The sequence below is a fragment of the Saccostrea echinata genome, unplaced genomic scaffold (assembly GCF_033153115.1).
Source record: "Saccostrea echinata isolate AGI-Se365-2 ecotype Australia unplaced genomic scaffold, CSIRO_AGI_Sech_v1 ptg000054l, whole genome shotgun sequence".
Classification (NCBI taxonomy): Eukaryota; Metazoa; Mollusca; class Bivalvia; order Ostreida; family Ostreidae; genus Saccostrea; species Saccostrea echinata.
Window position 1 is genome coordinate 30,642,501 of NW_026889803.1, and position 23,892 is coordinate 30,666,392.

Consider the following 23,892-nt stretch of genomic DNA (forward strand, 5'->3'; position numbering starts at 1 on the left):
TATAGTTTTTGACCTGTCTGTCCATTTGTCTGTCTAGCTGTCTGTCTGTTTGTCCGCAAAAACTTTAACCTTGCCCATAACTTTTGATTGGTTGGAGCTATGGCTTCCATATTCCTTGAGACAAGACCTTTCTTTGGGTACCACCATATTTGACCTTTTGACCTTGACCTTGGAGTTTGACCCAGTTTTGCAAAATTTTACCAAACTTTAACCTTGGCCATAACTTTTGAACAATTGGTGCTAGGGCTTTCATACTTCACATGTGTAATCCTTGTGACAAGACCTTCCTTTGGATACCAAAATCTTTGACAATTTGACCCTGACCTTGGAGTTTGACCTACTTTTGGAAAACTTTAACCTTGGCCATAACTTTTAAACAATTGGTGCTAGGGCTTTCATATGTCATATGTGTAGTTTTTGTGACTAGACCTTCCTAGGGATACCGACAACTTTGACCCTTTGACCTTGACCTTGGAGTTTGACCTACTTTTGGAAAACTTTAACCTTGGCCATAACTTTTGATGGTTGGTCCTAGGGCTTTTGTACTTCACATACGTAATCCTTGTGACAAGACCTTTCTTTGGATTCCAACAACTTTGACCTTGACCTTGGCGTTTGACCTACTTTTGGAAAACTTTAACCTTGGCCATAACTTTTGATGGTTGGTCCTAGAGCTTTTGTACTTCACATACGTAATCCTTGTGACAAGACCTTTCTTTGGATTCCAACAACTTTGACCTTGACCTTGGCGTTTGACCTAATTTTGGATAATTTTAACCTTGGTCATAACTTTTGAACGACTGGTGCTTCGGCTTTCATATTTCACCTGTGTATTTCTTGTTAGAAGGCCATTCCTTGCAAACTCCATACAGTGTCAATTCTCTGGGACTACTTTCCCTACGAATAATGCTATAATGATATGGAGTTGTAGCGTAACGTAATACTGAGCTATCTGGAGCTTGCATTCCTTGGGCACCATTAATTTTGACCATTTGACTTTGACCTTGATGTTTGACATACTTTTGAAAAGACTTCAACCTTTTCCATATCTATTCAATGGTTGCTGCTAGGGCTTTCATATTTCACAGGTTTATTCCTCGAGATAAGACCTTACTTTAGAAACCAATATATTTGATTTGCATTTGAAAAAGTTTGACCTTTGCTGTAAGTTTCCCATACGGGGCATCGGTGTTTCACAAACACATCTTGTTTTTCTACACTTTGCATTTATTATATTGTCCATCACCACGCCATGCAGCATCAACGGCAGTATCACGTGATTTATGTAGAAATAAAGTATTTTTACACGTTGTAATTTTATCTCGGACAAAGACATTGGAAATGTAAATATTGTGGCATAAAACCAGAGACTTCCGCATTGAAATTCACAAGGGCTCGGTGAATACTGTACTCCCCAGGTTGCTAAATCATCTTACTGATCTCAAAAACAGCAATTATTGTGTAATATAAAAACTCCCCATGGTCTAACAAAGATTCCTGATTTTTTTTTTAGGTCGGTTAAGGTCAGAAATTTATATATTCTGTGTGTAACACTTATTTCCAAATGGTATCTCAAAAAGCCTTTAAGCTTTGCATTAAAATTTTATAAAACTCCTAAGGTCTAAAGACGAATCTGTTTATTTTGAGGTCAAAAGGTCATGATCAGAAATTCATACAATGCAAAAAATGGTTTATTGATGATCATTTTGGTTTTTCCTTAAGCTTCCATGAAATTTTATAACTTCAAATAACTAAAAAGATTTTTAAGTCATCAGATCAAGGTCAGAAATTCATAAATTGCATGAAATGGTTTCCTGGTTATATCTCTACTTCTCCGAGATTTTGTGATGAAAATGTATGCCTTTACTCCATATGACTTTAAGCAGACTATTGATTTTGAGGTCATAGGTTAAAGATCAAAGCTGGAAATTTATATATATTGCCTACATAGTTTTTCAGACCTTAGTTGACTTTAAGACCAAAACCTGAAAGGTCAAGATCAACCTTTTTCCACATGCATATTTTTTGTCAGGTCTTCCACACTCTTCTTTTTTCCTGAAACAGGGGGCTGAAATTTCCTAAATTAGCTTGTTCAATTTTAATTCAAGAAGAGGACTAAATTTACATTTCATGTATTTATTAGATAAATTCATGTATTTATGAGATAAATAGTTTTTGTGACAAAAACTAAAACCTTAATAAATAAATCATGTTCAAAGAGGTATTGTAAAAAATAAATTAAAAATGCAACAACTATTAGAATATGTGCTAGTAATATGTGCTACTGAGCCGACTGCAGTATTTCAGCATGGGCCTTCAACAGGTTTTCAGTGCCTTGTAAGACAGGGTCTCCCTCTGGCCCTGTGAAATCGTCCAGCTGTGAGGTGTGATACCCCTGGTCTTGTCCACTGGAGCTAACAACAACATGAGTAGTCACCATGCTATCCGGGTCCTCTGAAGGCATCACTACCTGCATGGGGACACTCTCAATCACAGAAACATTACTGTCGCTTACAGTAACACCTCCCTGTAATGAGGTCATCTGCAGAGATAGTTGGTCACTTAATGCTACATTCTCCAGATTAGTGACTTGTATTGGAATGGACTGAGCCTCTATAATTGTAACTGGTTGGTAACTGGTATTGGGGGACACAATGTTCTGATAACCTGTACCTGAGGTTGAGGTCTGAATGAAATGTGTCTGAATGCCATGTCCCAGAATGCTATTGGGTTGGGAAGCCATGTTGACGGTAAGATATCGAGGAACTGGAGGTGTGACTTTGACACAAAATGGTGGCTTTTCTATTTTTGTCATTGATTTACTGCCTTCCTCCGCCTTGACCATTTTTGGGGATGACTCTTCAACAGGAGGCTCCTCCACAACTTCTGCTTGGCTTTCTTCCACAGGCTCCTCACTCTCAGCTTGCATGACCATTACATTTTGAACTTCCACCTCCCCCTCCTCATCCACTTCAATCTTCTTATTTCCATCTTTCCCTGCTTCTATGGTTATCATACGCTTTCTGGGTCGGCCCACTTTTCTTTTATTTCTGGGTCGATACACCCTCGCTGGTGCCTCCCCATTTTTACTTGGTATACACTTGTGTTCCTTGAACAGTTTGGGTCGGAAAAATCCCCTCTGGCAGATTTGACATTTGAATTTGTAGTCTGCTCTGTGTCCTCTCTCATGCTCAATCAAGTGTGGCTTTCTGCTGAAGCATCTTCCACACTCTCCACATTTGTAAGGACGAAGACCACTGTGGGTAACTATGTGAGATTTCAGTTTATCAGTCCTACTGAATTCCTTAGTGCACCCTAAAAAACATTTAGGCTTATTAAGACGAATTTATTTTTGTGGGTTCATAGCACATTATACGTACCAAAATACAAGTATACTAAAATAAATAGAATTCTTGTAATGTCTAACAAGCATGATCAAAAGAAGAATATTTTTGTGAATAAATTTCACTAAAAATGATGAAAAAGAAAGTGAATATTCCTTCTTTGTATTTTTTATATTTTATTTTATTTTTTTTAAAAATGATGACACTGAACGCTCAATCCACATATGTAAAGTTTCTCACATGAATACTTGTATTAGATAAAGCAAATCTTTCACATATTGGCAGTAATTTATGGATCCAATTTAGATTAATTGACACACACACACATGATTAAAACCATAAACATTATTTTGTCATGAGAGCCTAATTTTTATCTAATTTGTACAATACCTAACCAACCAGAAGTCCTACCTGTTACTGCTTTAAAAGGACACTTGTACCGCTTGGCCGGCTCATGGATGAGCATGTGCCTTTTGAGCTTGTCCTTACGGTTAAATGCAGTGTTACAGATTTCACAGGAAAATGGAGTTTCTCCTGTGTGAATCAAGGCATGCATTTTCAGGTAGTGCTCTGCTTTAAATTTCTTTTCACATGTTGGACACTGAAATTGACCTACAAACAAATGGAAGAATATTTTATTTTGTTGAATTCATTTCGTAAAGGTTTATCAAACAAATTCAATTCCCTTATTTAAAAAGTAAGAACAACATGGCTTTCACAAAAATTATATTAAACTAAAGGCAGTACAAGTATAAAGTGGAGAGAGAGAGAAAAAATTATTTGGTATCGCTTTAAAAAGTGAGCCATATTCTTTTAATTTCAATAAACCTTCTGATCCATGTGACGGTAGATGACGACGTAGATATCTCTCGCAGGTGAACGACTTGTTACAGTGAGGGCATGGGTGATCATGGGAAGATGTGTTTATGTGGTGCTCCAATGCCTCTGGAGTGGAGTACTTATTCATACAACGAGTGCACTGAAAATGCCTGCCCAAAAAAATAAAGTTTCAATTTCATATTTTACTTCTCTACATTTTAAAGTAATATAGAATCAGGACTCTTTACTTTTTCTATTTTCCAATAAAAATCTTACATCTTACAAAAATTCACTTCCTTTATTGAACATTTCATTTAATACAACTTCTACAATTACAGCAAAAGTTCATAATGTCTAACAAAAAAATTCTAATGAATGTATGTTACAGATAAGTTCTCAATATTAACCACATTTACCTCGGCCCTGTCTTGGGTCCCTGGTGAGGATACAAACTGTGTGTATATTGGTGGAGCCCTAGTTCATACAATGATACAAACATCTTGCTGCAAGTATGGCAGCGATAGGACATTTCACATTCATGTTCTTTGATGTGCTCCAGAAAGAAGTCCAATTCTTTAAACACTCTGTTACATTTAGCCATGGAGCATTTGAAGACCTGTATTGTGAGAAACTGTTTATCAACACACAGGAGACATGCACATATATACATGTAATTAACTTCCCAAACATGTAGAATACAAATTTCAAACTCTAAAGAAAATGACTTGTATACTTCGATATACATGTACTTCAAACAGAAATTAAAGGTTCTTTTTGATTTGATTGTTGTTCTGTTTTTTGTTTTTTTTTTCTTTATATGTTTTTTTTTCTTTTTCTTTTTTTTTTTTTATGAGGATATTAAAGGGGATAGAAAACTCAGTTTACTGACCTGTTGGTTTTTATGCTGCACCATGTGGGATTTGAGGTGGAAGTAAGATTTGAAGCGGCTAGGACAATACTGACACACGTAGGAGTTGTCTATCATGACTTTGGTTCTAGTGTCCTCCTTTGGCTCTGTTGTATTATTGTTCCCCTAAAAAAAAATAACATGGATTAGCTAGCTACACATAAAAGTACAATAAGTGCATGATTTAGGGAGAAGTAAAATGTTGTCATAAATATGATATAAAAGTGATAACAAATTCAAGTTTATATTTAGGATCCTGTTTATCAGGAATTCCAATTTATAGTAACACAGAAGTTTATTGTACATGTATTCATTTGAAAATCTGTTAATGCGGTGTTTGATTTAACTTTCTCCTTAAATTTCACACTGATTAATGAACGACTGGCATCCAAATTTATGATCCATATCCCCTTCTTGAATTTTTCTTGATCTTATTAAAAACATTTTTTTTTAGAAAAGGATTTTAAGCTGTCTAAGCAAGCAAATATGGTCCATTTACATGTATATGTTAAAAGTCTGCAGATTAATCTGATCTATGACCAGCCAACTTCTACACTCCCTTGTACTACTGCAATTTAAAGGAACTAAAGACAAAAAAAAATGTCAGTTGCAAGTAAGCATCCTTTTGACCCTGACCTGCTCCTTTTCACTTCCTGTGACCTTGGAGGTCTGATCAGCTTGTTCAGTGGTAACATTTTCCACCTGTAGAGGGGGCTGTTCTGGTAATGTTTTCCCTGTTCCTGAAGGCCAAACCTGCAAAATACAAGTCAGAAAAAATGGATCTACATACATATGTTCATGGATAAGTACAATTAGATTACTGTTTCAATTCTTTCTGTTTTGAAATGATGAATTAAATAATTACAATATATGAGAAAGTTTAACCTTGTGTGTATTCATGTGTTTTTTGACATTCGACTTTTGAGCAAAGGCTCTGCCACAAACAATGCATTGGAAAGGTTTTTCTCCTGTGTGTGCACGAATGTGCTGCTGAAGATCAAAGTTCTTAGTGAAGGCTTTGTTGCAGTACTGACATATGAGTTTCTTCTTCTCCCCCTCCACAATCAAGCCACCATTTTTACATCGCCTCATCCTCACTCCAGTGGTTTCAGCCCCACTGGTCACCACTGTGACTAGGTTAGCCTGAGCCTGGGCTGATTTTCTCCCTAAAAATTTAGTAATCAAAATGGTAGACATTTTAAAATTAACAAGGCCAATGGACCACAATGCTCATCTGAGTCACTATGGCCCTGCTGTTCTTCAGCAGCAGGAATAAGGTTTCCCCTACGTATTTCCTAATAAAAATTCAATCACATATTGTGGCCCCAACTTATCTCCTTGGGTCTTCTTTGTAATAAACTTGAATCTAAACTACCCGAAGATGCTTCCATATCAATATGACTGACCATAGCTTTGCTGTTCTTTTTTAATGATTTATTTATATATTCCAATGTAAAACTTTGATCGCCCATTGTGGCCTTACCCTACCTCCAGGGGTCATGATTTTGAACAAACTTGAATCGACACTATGAAATGAAGCTTTAATTCACATAAGTTTCATCTTTTCTGGCCCAGTGGCTCTTGAGAAGCGGATCTTTAAAATAGTTCATCTTTTTTTTTTTTTTTTTTTTTTTAAATTCTTAATTGTCCCCCCTTAAAAGAGGGTGTGGCTCTTCAGTTTAATAAATTTGAATCCCCTTTACCAAAGGATACTTTGTGGCAAGTTTGGTTGAAATTGGCCCAATGGTTCTGGACAAGAAGTTAAAAATGTGAAAAGTCTACAGATAATACACAACAAACTACAGACGGATGCCAGACACTTTTTGATCAGGAAAGCTCACTTGAACATTCAGCTCAGGTGAGCTAAAAAGAACAGCATTTTAAAATTTGGGGAAATTAAAAAAACATTTATAATTAGGGCTTTGTACTTGAATATACTAAAAATAAAATAATAGCTACAAATCAGCAAGACCCCCCCCCCCCCCCCCCCAAAAAAAAACCCTGAACTTTTTAATATATATCAAATAATAATAATAAATGTTCATTTATTACATTTTCAACAGTTAAATACTGTGATTTATTTATTGAATAAAAGTGATATTCTCTCACAGTGTGAAAGAATACCAAAATGATATTCTCTCACAGTGTGAAAGTATATCAAAGTAAGTAAAAAATAATTTCTGGCCTGTCATAAGACAGAGATAGTAACTAAACATCTTGAGAGAGCTAAAACTGCAATTTTCTTCCCAAATATGTTGCTAAAATCCATGCTATATAATGTTTTCAATCTCACAACTGCTAAGCGATGATGTCGCAACCGCTCAACTATGACGTCAAGCCAAGCTATGACACTTGTGTTAAGAAAAGACAGAGGCAAAGGAAAAATCAAAGAAAATGTAATAATCAGAAAATTCAAGGTTTTGTAGATGAATATGGAATTTATTTCACTCATGAGACAGGATTTTTTGATATTTTCACTTGTGCTTCACACTCAAGAAAATATCAAAAAATCCTGTCCCACTCGTGAAATAAATTCCATATTCATCTACAAAACATTGAATATCCTCTATATATTCTTACCTGCTTTAGTGGGACTAGGTTTAACTATTGTGTTGGCAATGCTCTTCTCTGCCCTTGTGACTAGTGTTGCCTGCTGAGTAGGGGCAGGTTGAATTTGAATATGAGTAGCAGAGTTATAGGTGGTGGTGCCAGTCGGCAGTGTGGAGGCACTGTTGATAGGACCCAGGATAGTAACACTGTTAGGGGATTGGGAGGGATAAGATGCCACCTGAGACAGATATGATCCTCCTGAGGAAACAGGGGGTCCCTAAAAGCAAAAATAGTACATCTTTTACATCTTATTTTGCATCCAGGTGCAAATATTTTGTACCTGAGGCCTTTATAGAAAATGAATATTGTTCTAGAAATTAAATGTACAATTTATCATAAATAGAGAATTTTTAGATTTTGATATCCAGCATTTGTATTTTTATATTTAAATTTAAATAAGTATGATGTATGTATATATAAGTAAATAAGTAATAATTCTTTAAATTAACATAATCCCACCCGTCCCCTCTCTTCTTACCAGCTGTAATGTCTGGTTACCAAGGGATTGATCAATATTAGCAAATGACATCAATTCATCCGTTAACACCACATTCTGAGCAAGGGCTGAAGCTGGTGTCACATTATTGTAGGAGGGAATAGAGGACTGCAAGAAAAATTATTCATTCCTAACATCAAAGAGAATTCATGTTAACTTAAAGTGACACTGTGACGGACAGACGGGAAAATTGACAACAGTAAAATTTTTGCATGACAAATGCAAATTTTGTTCAGTTCTTGAAGATATTAGGTTTCAGAAAATTACAGGTTTCAGAACCTAAAAGATCTAATTTAATGGCGAAAAATAAAAGTAAAAAAATCTTTGTATAACCCATCACAAAAATATTGCTTCACTTCTTCCTCTTTATTGTACGCATGCGCTGAAAAGTTGAAGAATTTACCATGGTTTCAATTCCATAGATATAAATGTCGGATGACTGAGAATTTTGATATAATCTTCAAAAAAGATGATCATAACTTATTCCTTACTTCTGCTTGCCCCAATTCAATGTTGTTTACAAGTTTCACGCTAAAAATAAAAGACGCATGACCTTGACATTGTTGACATTGACGATAAAAACAAAGCGATAGATACAACATTTGTTTTTCTGGCACTTATATTATGCAGTATTTTTCTTGCTTTACAGTGCAGTTGAATTGTCAAAACTTCGCTATATTCATATTTCACAGAAATCTTTTGTTTTGTGATACAATTTTCTTAAAAGAAACACATGGTTTTGACTCATTATGCAACTTTAAAGTTGTTGTTTTTTTTTTTAATTAACAAGTAGTTGGACTGTTTGAGTGATAGTAGATGCATGTACATCCATGTCCATTTGTAGCATATACTTGTACTGTATTGCTGGGTTTTTTTTTTCCATTTGTACATGTCTACTAACATTCGTTACATTTTCTTAATTTGAAAATTGCAAAAATATTTAAATCATGTATCTTCATTGTAAGTGATTGACTGAAAAGTTCAAGTGCTACATCTGAGGGACCAAATCGCAAAATACTCAAGCTCGAAAATTACAAGTAGGCAGGACGTTACATGGTAATGTATACTTTTACATGATTGTAGCAGCCAGTTTTTAAATGAAAAAAAATCAAATAATGTTATGAATATTGTGCATTAATGTATAGAGGAAATGATATTGAAAATACACATACAAAAAATAAGATATAACCAAAAAAATAAATAAATAAATACATTTCACTATGCGACATTTCAATCAATGTACATATATAATCTTTTCTGTAGATTTATATATTGCCATGCTCTCACATATTTTGGAAATGAATTTCACTGAAAATGGAAATAAAATAATATTTTTTAGCTTCCATAAACAACAAGCGAACCTGAATGATCTGTGGTGCCCTGCCAACTGTAACAGTTTCTGGGGCAGGGGCAGCCCCCCTAGCACTGGTGGCAAGAACAATGTCTTGTGCATTCTGATTGGTCCGAGAGACTACCTGTTGCAAAATGGGGCGAGGGCCATTACAGCGAGACTGTTTGTGGCTTAGAAAGACCGACAGTGAGCAAAACTGTTTCTTGCACTTGCCGCATTGGAAAACATCATCTTCATCAACTGAAATATGTAAAGAAAAATTCAATTTAAATTAGAGCAGAGGGTACAAAAAAAAATACAAGTGTAAAAAAAAGAAAAAGAAAATAGCTTTTGAAATACTAAAGATAGGTACATGTACATATTCTAATTAGCACCCAAACCTCTTCAAGTCCCCCCCCCCCCCCTTCCTCTTTTTAATTTAAATAGGTGAAATAAGTGTAAGATACTCCTCATACCTATCAACAAAATACCACTTTCAATTGATCTTTCATCAGCTTTACAAAGATTTGTGCATGATGTTGAGTCGGGAAAGTTTGTATATCTCTTTGATGGTCTGGAATTTCTGCCATGGAAAAAAGGGCATGATGCAGGAAAAAGGGCATGATGCCACACCATGCTAGTTTGCTTTAGATTAACACTACTCGACTTACCTGGAGTAGTCTCAGTGATGACCTGTGAATCAATCAGGGACTGAACAGCAACAGCTGTCTGGTTGTCCATTCCTGGCACTATGTAAGAAGAAATAAAGGGTTAAGTTCAATATTTACATTTATTTACAGATATTAGTATTATCTGAATTATAATACCAATTCATCACTATGAGGAGGAGAGTTTAAGAGAAAATAGGAGAAAGAAGGGGATAATGAGGAGGCAAGGAGAGAGGTCAAAAAAAGGTGACATTTTATTGTTTATATCTGTCTTTGCATTCAGATGAAGTGGATCAAAGTATATATTGTATTATTGATCTCTGTCTAGTATGTAACATTGATGAAAAATCCATGAAACAGAACCCATTAACACTTCTTTCATATTGGGAGTTACAGATGGTTATGAATTAATTAAAATACAAGGGGGAGAGAGGGGGTTAGGGGATGTAGCCCCCTGATAATTTTGCCGGTCTTTAATAATTGGAAGTGTATATATTACTTTTTCTTTTTTTTAATTTTGTTTTCTTGCAATAAATTCTGTAACCCCCCCGAACTGAAATTAAATTGCTTCCTACCACATTTGCATACAGGCATATATTTCTGACAATATGACAATATTTTTTATGACTTCGTCACACACATTGAGAAGAAAAATACAAAATACTTTGAAAAGATGATACAAATGGGGGAGAGTTAATTTAAATATTGTCCAGATTCGGTTCTCTAATTATTAAAGCAAAAAAAAGGGGGGGGGGACATTTACAATGTATTTCATAGATCTCCATGTGCATTTACATGTAGGTCCCTGACAATTTATTTTAAATTTAATAGATGCATATGACATTTGTGTATACATATTTATGATACTATATGTCAAGTTGGACAGTATACATAATTACGCTTTAACATCCCATGCCACTTTTGAAGAGTGACATTTTTTTTTATCTGTAAAACCAAGCTATTGCTGACATTAAGTTTGAAGTGTAAATCTAAACTAATTTAAAATACATTGAAGACAGAATTGTTTTTTTAATATATTATATAATTCCTCTAATAAACAGCTCGAAATGTTGATGAATCGAAAAAACTTAAAACAAAACATGTAGGCCTAGGCCTAATACTAAGATCCGCCACAAAACAAAAGCCATTCCATTGACCTTCCCAACACCCATTTTACCCCCTCCGGGATGCATTGTGTTTCAACATTTTAAAACAAAATTCAACAATTTTATTTAACGATTCTCGTAAATCATCCATCAAAAAGACATAGAGTAACGCATATTTAAGATTAATAGTTTTAATAATCGAATCAAATGGAAATCTTTATCAAGATGTGTTTAACAATATTTCGATTGAACAAAATGGCGGAACACCCGTCTCAAACGCTTCACAATTGATAGAACAGCCAATACTTATATATCTCAAAAATCAATAGATCAAACAAATCAAGTGAAATGATAACCTGTATACGTCTCTAAGAACTGTTGATTCATGGTCAGCTTTGCTTCATGTATTCTGAAATTCTTACTCCAATCTTCATTTCCAGTGCATCGTTCCTGAGTGGTGACGTATGATCACGTGCTTCTTAAAATGAAAGTGAAAGAAGGCCGGCAACAACATCACGCGACACGCCAAAACAAAAACAGAAAATGATTTATTTATTTGCGATAATTACAGTACAGTTCAGCATTATAAATGCCATTAAGCCAAATTTTATTTTAATGCTGATGGATGATGTAAGTTTGATAATGTGTCATTCCATAGATTTACTACCACGGGCACGGCTTCTGTTACTGTAGCCTAGTGGTTGAACGGTGCGGCCAAAGAAGCATAAAATAATATGTATATATATTCCGAGAGACCGTGGAAAATATACAGGGTTTGATACCAACATTTATGAAGAACGAATCTAAAGGCTAGAGCACTAGTTCAAGTAATCTGATAGGTTGGAGGATCACAAATTACCCCTAGCTCTTCCTCTTTTTAAAAAGAAATGGAACGCAAAGGCTTTTTTATATTATATGAAGGAAGATGTTGTGAATTCTATTAATAACAGGTGGGGAAAAGTGTCACTGGGATTCGAACCTGGGATCTCTGTCTTGCCTTGTGGTAATCCAAGATATTTCTACAACCCAATCCCCTGTTTTAATATTGTGACTTAGAGTCGGGGGAATCTTGGATTAATCTTGTAGGTGCTTTGTTACTCGGCTTCTAGATTGATGTATATGTACCAGTTAAATATGGATACATTCTTCCTCCCTTTTTCATGAGGTTCACAGATACTCTTTTAAAACCACCTGTGGGTTTTGTTGTTGTAGGTCGATACTCAATTTGATAGTTGGGGAAAGTGGACTCAAACTTGCATGGGACTTCCCAAAAGCTGAGTGGGTGATATACCACTGATCTACGGAGTAATTCCCAGAAACATATCATTATTTTATTTGTCATGCATGAAATTTATACGTGTATTTTCAATTCATTTATTGACAACACCATCATACATTGGCATATAGTCATGAATACAACAAACAATAACATACATAAAATCAATAAAAAAATTATTCCAGTAAGCATATCAGTTATGTTGAAGTTTTTCTTTTCTAATATCAAAGCACTTTTTCAGAAAGTTACATACTCTTTTAGCTATTTTAATACTTGGAGGGTTGATAATGTCAATAATAGGGTTTTCCTTCATGTAACATTGAGCATTAAATATATCACAATATTGTAATCTATACTGATCATAACTAGTATATAGAAGAGCATTGTTTTACTCTCAGAGTTTCCTCTGTAACCATTATTGACATTGACATTTATTCATTTGCATTTTACCTTTGTTATGTATGTTTTTTTTCCTTATTTCAAATGTAGCACAACATCAACTTACACGTATAAAAACAAAAATAATGACTCTGTCTTATATTATCTATTTAATTATACAAATGCTGATACTACATGAAGTAAGTTCCACATATTTTCCATTTGTATACAATATTTGACTTACAGTGTAAAATCGCCAGATAATTTAATACATTGTATTTGAATATATATGACCTAACAGTTCAATGTAAATAACATCCCTGACATATAATTTATTAAAGTCCTAGAGTGAATTCAAGACATAAAAGTACATATGCAAAACAGTTATTTTGTCATATTTTCCCATTGTGCAGGGGTCCTTGGAATTAATATTCAACCATTCTTCCATCAATTTAATCGACTTGGACTTAACAGAACTATTTGTATTATAATGTATTATTATAGTACATGTATCTAGTATTAGTGCCGAACCCTGAGGTCCCTGTTCTTGCATAGAATAAAACATGATAAATGATCTTACTTCCAATATTTAATTTTATTTTTTTAAGTGGAAAAAGTTATAGAATTTTCTCTTATATACAGTGTAGAATGATGTACATGCACATGATTTTTAATTTATACATGTAATCTGTATTTAGATGGGATGGGGTGATCTAGGAGTGTTTGGAGAACCAAATAAAGAGACACCATTCCTGGATCAGATGGCTGCAGAGGGGATGTTGTTTCCTGATTTTTACTCTGCAAACCCATTGTGCTCACCATGTAAGTCTTGAAAAGAGGTGATATTCTATATATCAATATGCAGAGCTGCCTAGAATTGAATTTTATGTTGGCACTTTGCACATACAGTTCTAAAGTAGATACTCAGTATATGATTAATTTCAAGTCTGATTAAAATAAGATCTTTGATTGCTCCGAAATTCTCATAGTTGCTACACAATTTAGTGTATAGCTACTATCAGAATTTTGGAGAGAATGAAAGATCTGATTTTAAGGAGATTGATTAATTTCAAATATAGACTGTGTTGAATATTAGATCAAAGTGTAATGTGCATGTGTTTTATAATTTCTATGTATTTCCATCAATTATCTTGCGAAACAGTAATTCTTTCGTATGTTTAAAATTATGTGTTTTCCTGAAAATGACTAGTGGGTATTTATTTTCACAGTAATATCGCACATGTAGTTTCCAGGCTGTTTTTGGTTCAAAAATACAAGGAAATTATCAAGAATAAAACATAATAAATTTTTAAAAAAATTTCAGGTTGTCTTTTAGGATTACCATAGTTTTTGTTCTTTTAATTAAATGAGAAGACAAAATTATTTGTTGATTTTTATCTACTTTACTCATTGTAGAAATGATTTATGTTATTATTTCAAGACCATTTTTATTGGTATTTGACTTGAATAAATCTCTACAGTTACAGTATATTTATATTGTAAATCCTTTTTCCCACTTTCTTTTAGCCAGGGCTGCTCTTTTGACAGGACGCTTGCCAATAAGGAATGGATTTTATACTACAAATGACCATGCAAGGAATGGTACATTATTACTTTAAAAATTTATCAAAATTTAATTGTTGATGTTTTTATTTCCTTTTTTGCTACAGCAAGACTATTATTGAAATGTTTCAAAGAATGTATACTTTAATATTGTATGTATAGTGAGTTTATCAACCATTCTTGGTTTTTTCTGCAACAGCATACACCCCACAGAACATAGTGGGAGGAATACCAGATGAAGAAATCTTACTACCAGAACTTCTTCATAAAGCAGGATATCAGAATATGCTAGTAGGAAAATGGTAGGTGCTTAGCATCAGTTAAAGCCCTCTGGAACTGTATACTGCTGTTGAGGTTATAGACAGATATAACTGCAATTTTAATTTCTTGAGTGGCTTTGCTTTTTTAAACAATTTCAGGCACTTGGGCCAACAGAAACAATACCTACCTCTACAGCATGGATTTGATGAATGGTTTGGAGCACCAAACTGCCATTTTGGTCCATATGACAACATTCACACGCCTAACATTCCAGTGTATAGGGACTCAGAAATGATGGGGAGGTTGGTGAAATCAAATGATCATTTAAAAAAAATGGAAACAATATTTATTCTATCAGACGTAGAACTGAGAATAAACAAATTTTAATGCTGTGTCTGTTTAATACTTGGTTATGAAATATTCTTTACTTTAAAATATTGATCTGTAACCATGGGCATGATGAGAGAGAGAAAAATTGAGAGGATTTCATTCCATATATATGCTTTGTAATCATATGTATTTTCTCCTTAGATGTAAATCATCTGATGTCAGATCTGATAATGTTAATATTTTTCAGGTATTATCAGGATTATAAAATTGAAAAGAATGGGGAATCCAATTTAACACAGCTTTATATGCAGGTTTCAGAGTTTGAAATTCATTCTTACTGATCTATCTTTCGATCATTTTATTGTAATGTTGAGTTAAATGATATTTTGGTATCATGCATGGAGGTGTTTGTGTATATATTCATTCAATCATGATTTGGTTTTTTTATAGGAGGCAATAGAATTTATTACCAGGATGCACAATAAATCCAAGCCATTTTTCTTGTACTGGGCTGTGGATGCTACCCATGAGCCATTGTATGCTTCCAGGTCTTTCCTGGGAACCAGTAAACGAGGGTTGTGAGTACCAGTCAATAGGATCTTCAATGCTTCATAAAACCGAAGCACTTTACTATGCATTAATGACGGAGATTTACATATGTTGTCATTTATCAAACATCATTAATTAGTGTATTATATGAGAAATTATATCAAGTGAATCATTGAAGCTGTCAAGGAAGTTTGATTTTAGTTCGTTGGACAAAAATATGTAATAATTTTTAGTGTAAAAGAGAAGATTTTATAGGATTTGTGATGTTATTTTACTGTAACATTGTATTTTAAAAAATGCAAAAGTCTGTTGATAATAAAAATTTACACATACATTGTAACTCTGTATACAAATACATTGTTCAAAGTGAATGTATTATAGAATTTACTGTATACCGATAGGTATGGGGATGTTGTAAGAGAACTGGATTTTGCTGTGGGAAAAATTCTCACCACATTGAAGAAGCTAAAGATAGACAACAATACTCTTGTATTTTTCTCCTCTGACAATGGTGGTGCTACATATGCCAAGGAACATGGTAATTTTACACTTTTATTTAAAAGAAAAAAAAGGTCAAAAGAAAAAAAAATGTTAAAAATGGAATGCTTCCGGTCATCAAGAGCCACAAGAATCCCTCTGTTTGTTTTACATTCTTCAATCTTGGTGAGAAAAAAACAGACTTAATTAATTGTTACCTACCTGACTATTGGTACTGTGGTTATGTACTGCAAGTACATTTACATATTCACTTTTGAAAGATACTTTCAAACTCATGGCTTTTGTATGGAGAATCAATTTGTGTTTTTAAATATCTCTTGATATTTTAAATAATAATATTGTAAGAGTAAAGTTTTAAAATCAAGTTCTATAATACATGTACTATAAAATATATAATGATATATGTCTTAAATCTTATGTGAATACACTTCTGATCTCCTATCAGTATTTCTGTAAATTCTACAGTCTAATACTATGCAATTCATGTTAATTTACATTTAGTTGTTATGTAGGGGGCAGCAATGGTCCATTCCTGTGTGGCAAGGAAACAACCTATGAGGGAGGTATGAGAGAACCCACTATTGCATGGTGGCCAGGGCACATTAAACAGGGTCAGGTATGGCATTTAAACATGTTTAATGAACAGTAACCAGCTAACAGTGCTCAAACCATTGCTGTCTTATTTTGTCTGTAAAAAGTTCAAACTTTATGAAATATCAAATTGATCTAAGGATCTAAGAAGTGATTTTAGCTGCATTTACTGTACAGTAATGTAATTCAAAACTTTGATTCCATTTTAAAATGATTCATGTGCATAGAATATTTATGCAGTAACAGGCATTTTGGTAAATGACACATTTGTCTGCTAAACTGCAAAGATTAAATCATTAGTCATAAAATTTTACATTCTATTAATTGATAAGCATAAATCCCTTTCTTGTATTCATGTAGTTACATGTAGAGGCAATTTTTAGGCATTAGGGTTTCAACATGCTGCAGGTAGTATGTGCAAACAATTAAGTTAACGTTTGAGTATAAATTTCAAATTGACCTCCATAAAGTATTTTATAAACATCATCACCAGCTAAAAGAATCATGACATTGTATGATTGAGACTGCATACCAATGCCTGCTTATGAATTGTGAACAATTTAAAATTTAAAGTTCTCTTGATTTTTTTTAGCTCACCTGAGCCAAAGGCTCAAGTGAGCTTTTCTGATCAAAATTTGTCCGTTGTTTGTCGTCGTTGTCGTTGATATTGTTGTTGTAAACTTTTCACATTTTCATCTTCTTCTCAAGAACCACTGGGCCAAATTCAACCAAACTTGCCACAAAGCATCCTTAGGTAAAGGGGATTCAAGTTTGTTCAAATGAAGGGCCACACCCTCTTTCAAGGGGAGATAATTAGGAATTAGTTAAAAAAAATGGCATCATCTAAAAATCTTCTTCTCAAGAACCACTGGCCCAGGAAAGATGAAACTTATGTGGAAACATCCTCAGGTAGTGTAGATTCAAATTTGTTCAAATCATGACCCCTGGGGGTAGGGTGGGGCCACAATGGGGGATCCAAGTTTTACATAGATATATATAGGAAAATATCTTTAAAAATCTTGTTCTTAAGAACAGTAAAGCCAAGATTGGTCATATTTATATGGAAGCATCCTCAGGTAGTGTAGATTCAAGTTTGTTCAAATCATGACCCCAGGGGGTAGGGTGGGGCCACAATGGGGGATCAAAGTTTTACATAGAGATATATAGGAAAATATCTTTAAAAATCTTCTTCTTAAGAACAGTAAAGCCAAGATTGGTCATATTTATATGGAAGCATCCTCAGGTAGTGTAGATTCAAGTTTGTTCAAATCATGACCCCTGGGGGTAGGGTGGGGCCACAATGGGGGATCCAAGTTTTACATAGAAATATATAGGAAAATATCTTTTAAAATCTTCTTCTTAAGAACAGCAAAGCCATGATTGGTCATATTTATATGGAAGCATCCTCAGGTAGTGTAGATTCAAGTTTGTTCAAATCATGACCCCCGGGGGTAGGGTGGGGCCACAATGGGGGATCCAAGTTTTACATAGAAATATATAGGAAAATATCTCTAAAAATCTTCTTCTTAAGAACAGTAAAGGCATGATTGCTCATATTTATATGGAAGCATCCTCAGGTAGTGAAGATTCAAATTTGTTCAAATAATAACCCCTGGGGGTAGGGTGGGGCCACAATGAGGGATCAAAGTTTTACATAGAAATATATAGGAAAATATCGTTAAAAATCTTCTTCTTAAAAACAGTAAAGCCAATATTGGTCATATTTATATGGAAGCATCCTCAGGTAGTGAAGATTGAAATTTGTTCAAATAATAACCCCCGAGGGTAGGGTGGGGCCACAATTGGGGATCAAAGTTTTACATAGAAATATATAGGAAAATATCGTTAAAAATCTTCTTCTTAAGAACAGTAAAGCCATGATTGGTCATAATTTCAGATAGTGAAGATTCAAGTTTGTTCAAATCATTACCACGGGGATAGGTTGGGTCCACAATGGGTGATCAAAGTTTACAGAGGAATATATAGGAAAAAGTCTTTTTCTCAAGAACAGAAAAGCCATGATTAGTCAAATTGATATGGAGGCATCTTTGGGTAGTGTAGAATGAAATTTGTTCAAATGAGGGCCCCCGGGGGTAGGGTGGGGCCACAATGGGGGATCAAATTTTTACAAATGAATATATGGGAAAAAAATCTGCTGCTCAAGAACAACAAAGCCATTTGTTATATTGATATGAAAGCATCATTAGGTAGTTTAAAATTCAACACCCCCCTCCCTGTTAACTTTTCAATACTGTACTGATTTTTGCTTTTTTTCCTAGCCAATGTGCTCAGGTGAGCGATGTGGCCCATGGGCCTCTTGTTTTAAGCTTGTTCATTTTGAAGGTTTTTTTAAGTACTTGCACACTTGTTTAGGCTTCTCAATTTCATACTTTTTTAAAATAACCTAGAATTTTGTGTGTGATGGGAGTGATGGTCTCAAAAATTTTAATATCATTTAAAATTTACACATACCTGTAAACATCTGTGTGGGGCTTATGGTGGGTGTATTTTGTACTGCTGTCAGTAATTTTGTTCACTCAAAGGCCAGTGTGTATTGTATTTAATAGTAATATTTGAATTCTTTTCTGTGAACAGGTTTCAGCTCAGGTAGGCTCTTTAATGGATTTGTACTCCACCTTCGCAGATTTCGCAGGTGTTGATAAACCAAAGGACCGTGTCATTGACGGAATCAGTCTTCGCACTTCATTGCTTAATCACACAGAAGTACAGAGGTAATAATGGGTGTTGACATTGGAATGTATAGGGAGAAAACTATGAAAAGCTTCTTGAAAAGAATATAGCATAAACAGTGAAGCATCTTGACATTAATTAGTATTGATTCAAGCTTGTTCAAATCATGACCCCTAGATGCTAAGGTGAGATGGCAATAGAGAGCCAGAGTTCTACATAAGAATATGTACATATGTAGGAAAATTCTTTAAAGTTTGTAAATCACCTCAGGAGAACAGGGTCACATTTATTTATATCTATATGAAAACATCTAAATGTAGTGTGGATTCAATTTTGTTTAAAGCATGGCCTCAGGGACTAAGGAAGGACCATAATTCAGGACCAACATTTTATAAAAATATTGATGCATGGAAAATGAAGGGTACATTTTGTAAAATTGACATCAAGCTTCAATTGATATAATGTATATTTATGAATTAAATTGTTGACATCATGGACTTAATTTCGTGATGACAATAAGCATTTGTCAGGAAGAGAATCGTGATTCATGCGAGTATTATGGCCCATGGGCCTCTTGTATTTTATACATATTATAATGCTACAGTTTATTTTTATAGACCATTGTTTTACTACCGTGGAAATCAATTAATGGCAGTAAGGATGGGTAGTTATAAAGCTCATTTGTGGACCTGGACTAATTCAGTAGAAGAATTTAACAAGGTAAGTAAAATATATAGATAAAAAGGAAAATTACAGAAAATAGGTCATCACTATTATTATAGAAGGTTACAGTAGTTTACATCTTAGTCCTGTTTAAGATCATACACCCAATTACAAAACTAGTGAGATGATTGAGATCTTCATGTTTCCTGTATAAGAAGTAATACTTGAATATGATAATGTTTATGTGGAGATTATTCACACAACTTCTTAAAAGACAATTAACTCTAGAAATTTTATAATACAGCATGAAGAATTAAGTTCTCAGACTTCCAAAATAAAACACTCAGAATTCATGGCTTGACCTACACATGTAAGGCTAACAAAGAATGTCAAGTTACTGACCTGTGAATTATAGATATATTATTACTTTTTTGACAGGGTATAAATTTTTGCCCAGGACAAGAAATTAAGGGTGTGACCACACATAACCAAACAGACCATACCTCTCAGCCTCTTTTGTTTCACATTGGAAGGGATCCAGGAGAAAGATATCCGATCAGGTTTGCAGAATTCTAGCACATGTGCTACTTTTAAATTAGGTAATTAAAAACAGACAAACATAAATTTCTCTGAAGTTTTCTTTCAATTTTCTGTAAATATCAGTAGCAATTAGAAGATACAGGATTCTTGAATAATCAAAGTTCATGAAAGGGATTAACACAAGTATAGTGTACCTAAACAAGAAATTTGCTATATAAAAACAAATCCTCAATTATACAAATGTATATTTTCTCTAACAATAAATTCCTTTTTTTTTCAAAAATTGTAGTGCCACTAACCCTGAATACAAAAAGGCAATGCCTATGTTAATGAAGAAAATACAGGAGCATATGACAAAGCTGGTACCTGCCACCCCACAGCTTAATATGTGTGACCAGGCTGTCATGGTAGGTTACCACCTCACAACTTAATATGTGTGACCAGGCTGTCATGGTAGGTTACCACCCCACAAAAATGTGACCAGACTGTCATTGTACATGTCGGTTACCACCCCACAACTTAGTATGTGTGACCAGGCTTTAATGGTAGATTACCACCCCACAACTTAATGTGTGTGACCAGCCTGTCATGGTAGGTTACCACCCCACATCTTAATATGTGTGATCAGGCTGTCATGGTAGGTTACCACACCACATCTTATTATGTGTGACCAGGCTGTCTGGTAGGTTACCACCCCACAACAATGTGACAAGGCTGTCATTGTACATGTAGGTTACCACCCCACAGCTTAATATGTGTGACCAGGCTGTCATGGTAGGTTACCACCCCACAACTTAATGTGTGTGACCAGGCTGTCATGGTAAGTTACCACCCCACAACAATGTGACCAGGCTGTCATTGTACATGTAGGTAACCACCCCACAACTAAATATGTGTACCAGGCTGTCATGGTAGGTTACCACCCACAACTTTATACGTGTGACCAGGCTGTCATGGTAGGCTACCACCCCACAACTTAATATGTGTGACCAGCCTGTCATGGTAGGTTACCAACCCACATTTTTATATGTGTGACCAGCCTGTCATGGTAGGTTACCACCCCACAACAATATGACCAGGCTGTCATTGTACATGTAGGTTACCACCCCACAGCTTAATATGTGTGACCAGGCTGTCATGATAGGTTACCACCCCACAACTTAATATGTGTGACCAGGCAGTCATGGTAGGTTACCACTCCATAACAATGTGACCAGGCTGTCATTGTACATGTAGGTTACCACCCCACAACTTAATATGTGTGACCAGGCTGTTATGGTAGGTTACCACCCCACAACCATCAATATGTGTGACCAGGCTGTCATGGTAGGTTACCACCCCACAACAATGTATGACAAGGCTGTCATTGTAGATTTCCACAATATATCAAGGTGCAAATTTTCTCTTCCATTTTTATAAGTACAGACTAGTAGATCTACATTCTCATCAGAGACTTTTGATTCAAATTATTCATATAACAGTCATGTTTGACATAAATAGAAGTTGTAACCTTCAAAACCAAATTAACTTCCATCTAAGCATTCATATACATGTATATTATTAATTTTTGCCAAGTAACTTTTCATAAAAAGAAAAATGTTTACTTTCAAAGGTAAACAGAATTCTTGTGCACATTGAGAAAAAGTACTTTTATGAAGCAAGTACCAATAATTTTTTTTTATTCTCAAAGGAAAAGGAAAGAGCTCTTAAGAACATTATAGATGTATGTGATTAGAAAAAAAATATACAGTTATTTTTTTTTTAATTTTACAGAACTGGGCTCCTGCTGGATGTGCCAAAGGAAAGAATAAATGTTACAAGGCACCTCCTTCTAAACCTTACAAGTGTAGCTGGCCACATTAGCACTGTCTAATGTGCTAGGGTCAGTGATGTACATTGTTTATTGTTTGAAACTTATCTACATGTAGATGTTAAATTTTTTTGTTCACAGTGCCAAGAGATTAGGATTGTGCAATATTGGACATCAGCAAATCATTTACTGTATACTGGGAAATTTTGCCCCCTTTTTAATTTTTGCCCTTTTCTCCCTCATTGCAGGGGAATTCCTTAAAAACAGGTGAATTCAAAGAGGACAGCATTATTTCCTTAATATAGCTGTGTCTTGGATAATTTTAAACTGGACAAAATTGTTTGCAAGTGTGAAAGGACAAAAATAAAACGGGGTGAAAATAACCCTGTGTACAGTACTTATTTCTTCCTTAGGGCCGTCCTTAGGTAGTTGGGGCATTATATTACTTTAACAATATCTGTCGAACATTCCATAATTTTTATTTAAATCTATAAGTCTGTAGACATTAATCTGAATTTTCAAATAATTGTGGGATTGTATGATTGTGATCATGAGTTACAAATCACATTTTAATTCTTCATCTTTAAGGTTACTTCAAAAATTTCAGACTTACTTGCTTTTAAATTTTTTTTAATATGATATTTTTCTGCAATGTTTGCCTGCACACTTTATATGAGATGTGCATTATGAATAGTTAGAGATTTACAGATACAAGTTTAGTCTCCTTAGTTCCATGTTAAACAAAATAACAGCTTTTGAATTTTGAACATTTCAAGAAAATTTACTGTGATACATGTGAGTGTACATGTACATGTACTTAAAATGTTTTGATAATTAATATCTGCAGATATTTAATTGATTTTATGTGTGGTTTTATATTGATTAGTGATATAAGAGGTTAAAGTTAAAAAAAAGCATGTTTTGTAAACAGAAATATTGAACTTCACTTCTGAAATACTGAGTAATTTAAACTTGGTTTTTGGCAGAACAGTCTAGATACCTGCCTCACTTGCATAGGAATCTCTTTATTATTCACCCTTAAAAGGTAGTTTGAGTCAAAATTTTGAAACAGAAAATTGTAATGGTAGAATGTAATTTTTCGTGATATTTTTATCCCATTGTGACAAAGAGAATTGTTACTATACAATATTTAGTTATATCTACAATATATTACATTTTTTTTTCTTATTATGCAGTTGGAATAATGTTTGATAGTACATAGTTGATAAGTATATAGATCTGTTGTTATGCAAGCTCAATAAATACTATATAGTTTATTTATAATGCATTTCTGGTTTCTGAAAAAAATCTCATTTTGATTTTGTTAGATTATAGATTCTCTTTATATTTTCTTTTTTCATGTAATAAAATTTTTATTTGTGAAACAAATATTTTGAGTTTACTGGGTACATGTAGTAGAGTGCTTTGAAATGTGTCTTCATTTCAGTCTGGACAGAATTTC

The 23,892-nt window shown here is 34.2% G+C and overlaps 2 protein-coding genes across 2 annotated transcripts; one reads left to right on the top strand and one right to left on the bottom strand.

Annotated features, from left to right (window-relative positions):
• Positions 1-2,120: 2,120 nt before the first annotated feature.
• Positions 2,121-11,724, bottom strand: LOC133172303 (zinc finger protein 341-like). The gene is made up of 12 exons (XM_061307166.1): positions 11,637-11,724; positions 10,178-10,255; positions 9,538-9,767; positions 8,159-8,284; positions 7,651-7,897; positions 5,956-6,236; positions 5,707-5,823; positions 5,053-5,196; positions 4,580-4,779; positions 4,173-4,333; positions 3,756-3,956; positions 2,121-3,315 (listed from the first exon to the last, which is right to left on the bottom strand). The coding sequence occupies exons 1-12, from the start codon at positions 11,665-11,667 to the stop codon at positions 2,282-2,284; spliced, it is 2,850 nt and encodes a 949-aa protein (XP_061163150.1). The 5' UTR covers positions 11,668-11,724; the 3' UTR covers positions 2,121-2,281.
• A 64-nt stretch (positions 11,725-11,788) lies between these two features.
• Positions 11,789-23,675, top strand: LOC133172305 (N-acetylgalactosamine-6-sulfatase-like). The gene is made up of 14 exons (XM_061307167.1): positions 11,789-11,910; positions 13,633-13,756; positions 14,462-14,536; positions 14,697-14,799; positions 14,917-15,060; positions 15,336-15,399; positions 15,539-15,666; positions 16,039-16,175; positions 16,648-16,751; positions 19,322-19,458; positions 20,035-20,137; positions 20,519-20,640; positions 20,910-21,027; positions 22,394-23,675. Exons 1-14 carry the CDS (start codon positions 11,824-11,826, stop codon positions 22,481-22,483), a joined length of 1,536 nt encoding a protein of 511 aa, XP_061163151.1. The 5' UTR covers positions 11,789-11,823; the 3' UTR covers positions 22,484-23,675.
• Positions 23,676-23,892: the final 217 nt, after the last annotated feature.

Excerpts from the sequence above, each read along its gene's own strand:
- LOC133172305 (XM_061307167.1), top strand. The coding sequence starts at position 11,824 with ATGATTTATTTATTTGCGATAATTACAGTACAGTTCAGCATTATAAAT. Across the intron at positions 15,061-15,335 it reads GACTCAGAAATGATGGGGAG|GTATTATCAGGATTATAAAA; the intron begins GTTGGTGAAATC and ends AATATTTTTCAG. Across the intron at positions 15,667-16,038 it reads GGAACCAGTAAACGAGGGTT|GTATGGGGATGTTGTAAGAG; the intron begins GTGAGTACCAGT and ends GTATACCGATAG.
- LOC133172303 (XM_061307166.1), bottom strand. The coding sequence starts at position 11,667 with ATGAATCAACAGTTCTTAGAGACGTATACAG. Across the intron at positions 9,768-10,177 it reads CATCACTGAGACTACTCCAG|TTGATGAAGATGATGTTTTC; the intron begins GTAAGTCGAGTA and ends TACATATTTCAG. Across the intron at positions 6,237-7,650 it reads ACCTAGTCCCACTAAAGCAG|GGAGAAAATCAGCCCAGGCT; the intron begins GTAAGAATATAT and ends CTAAATTTTTAG.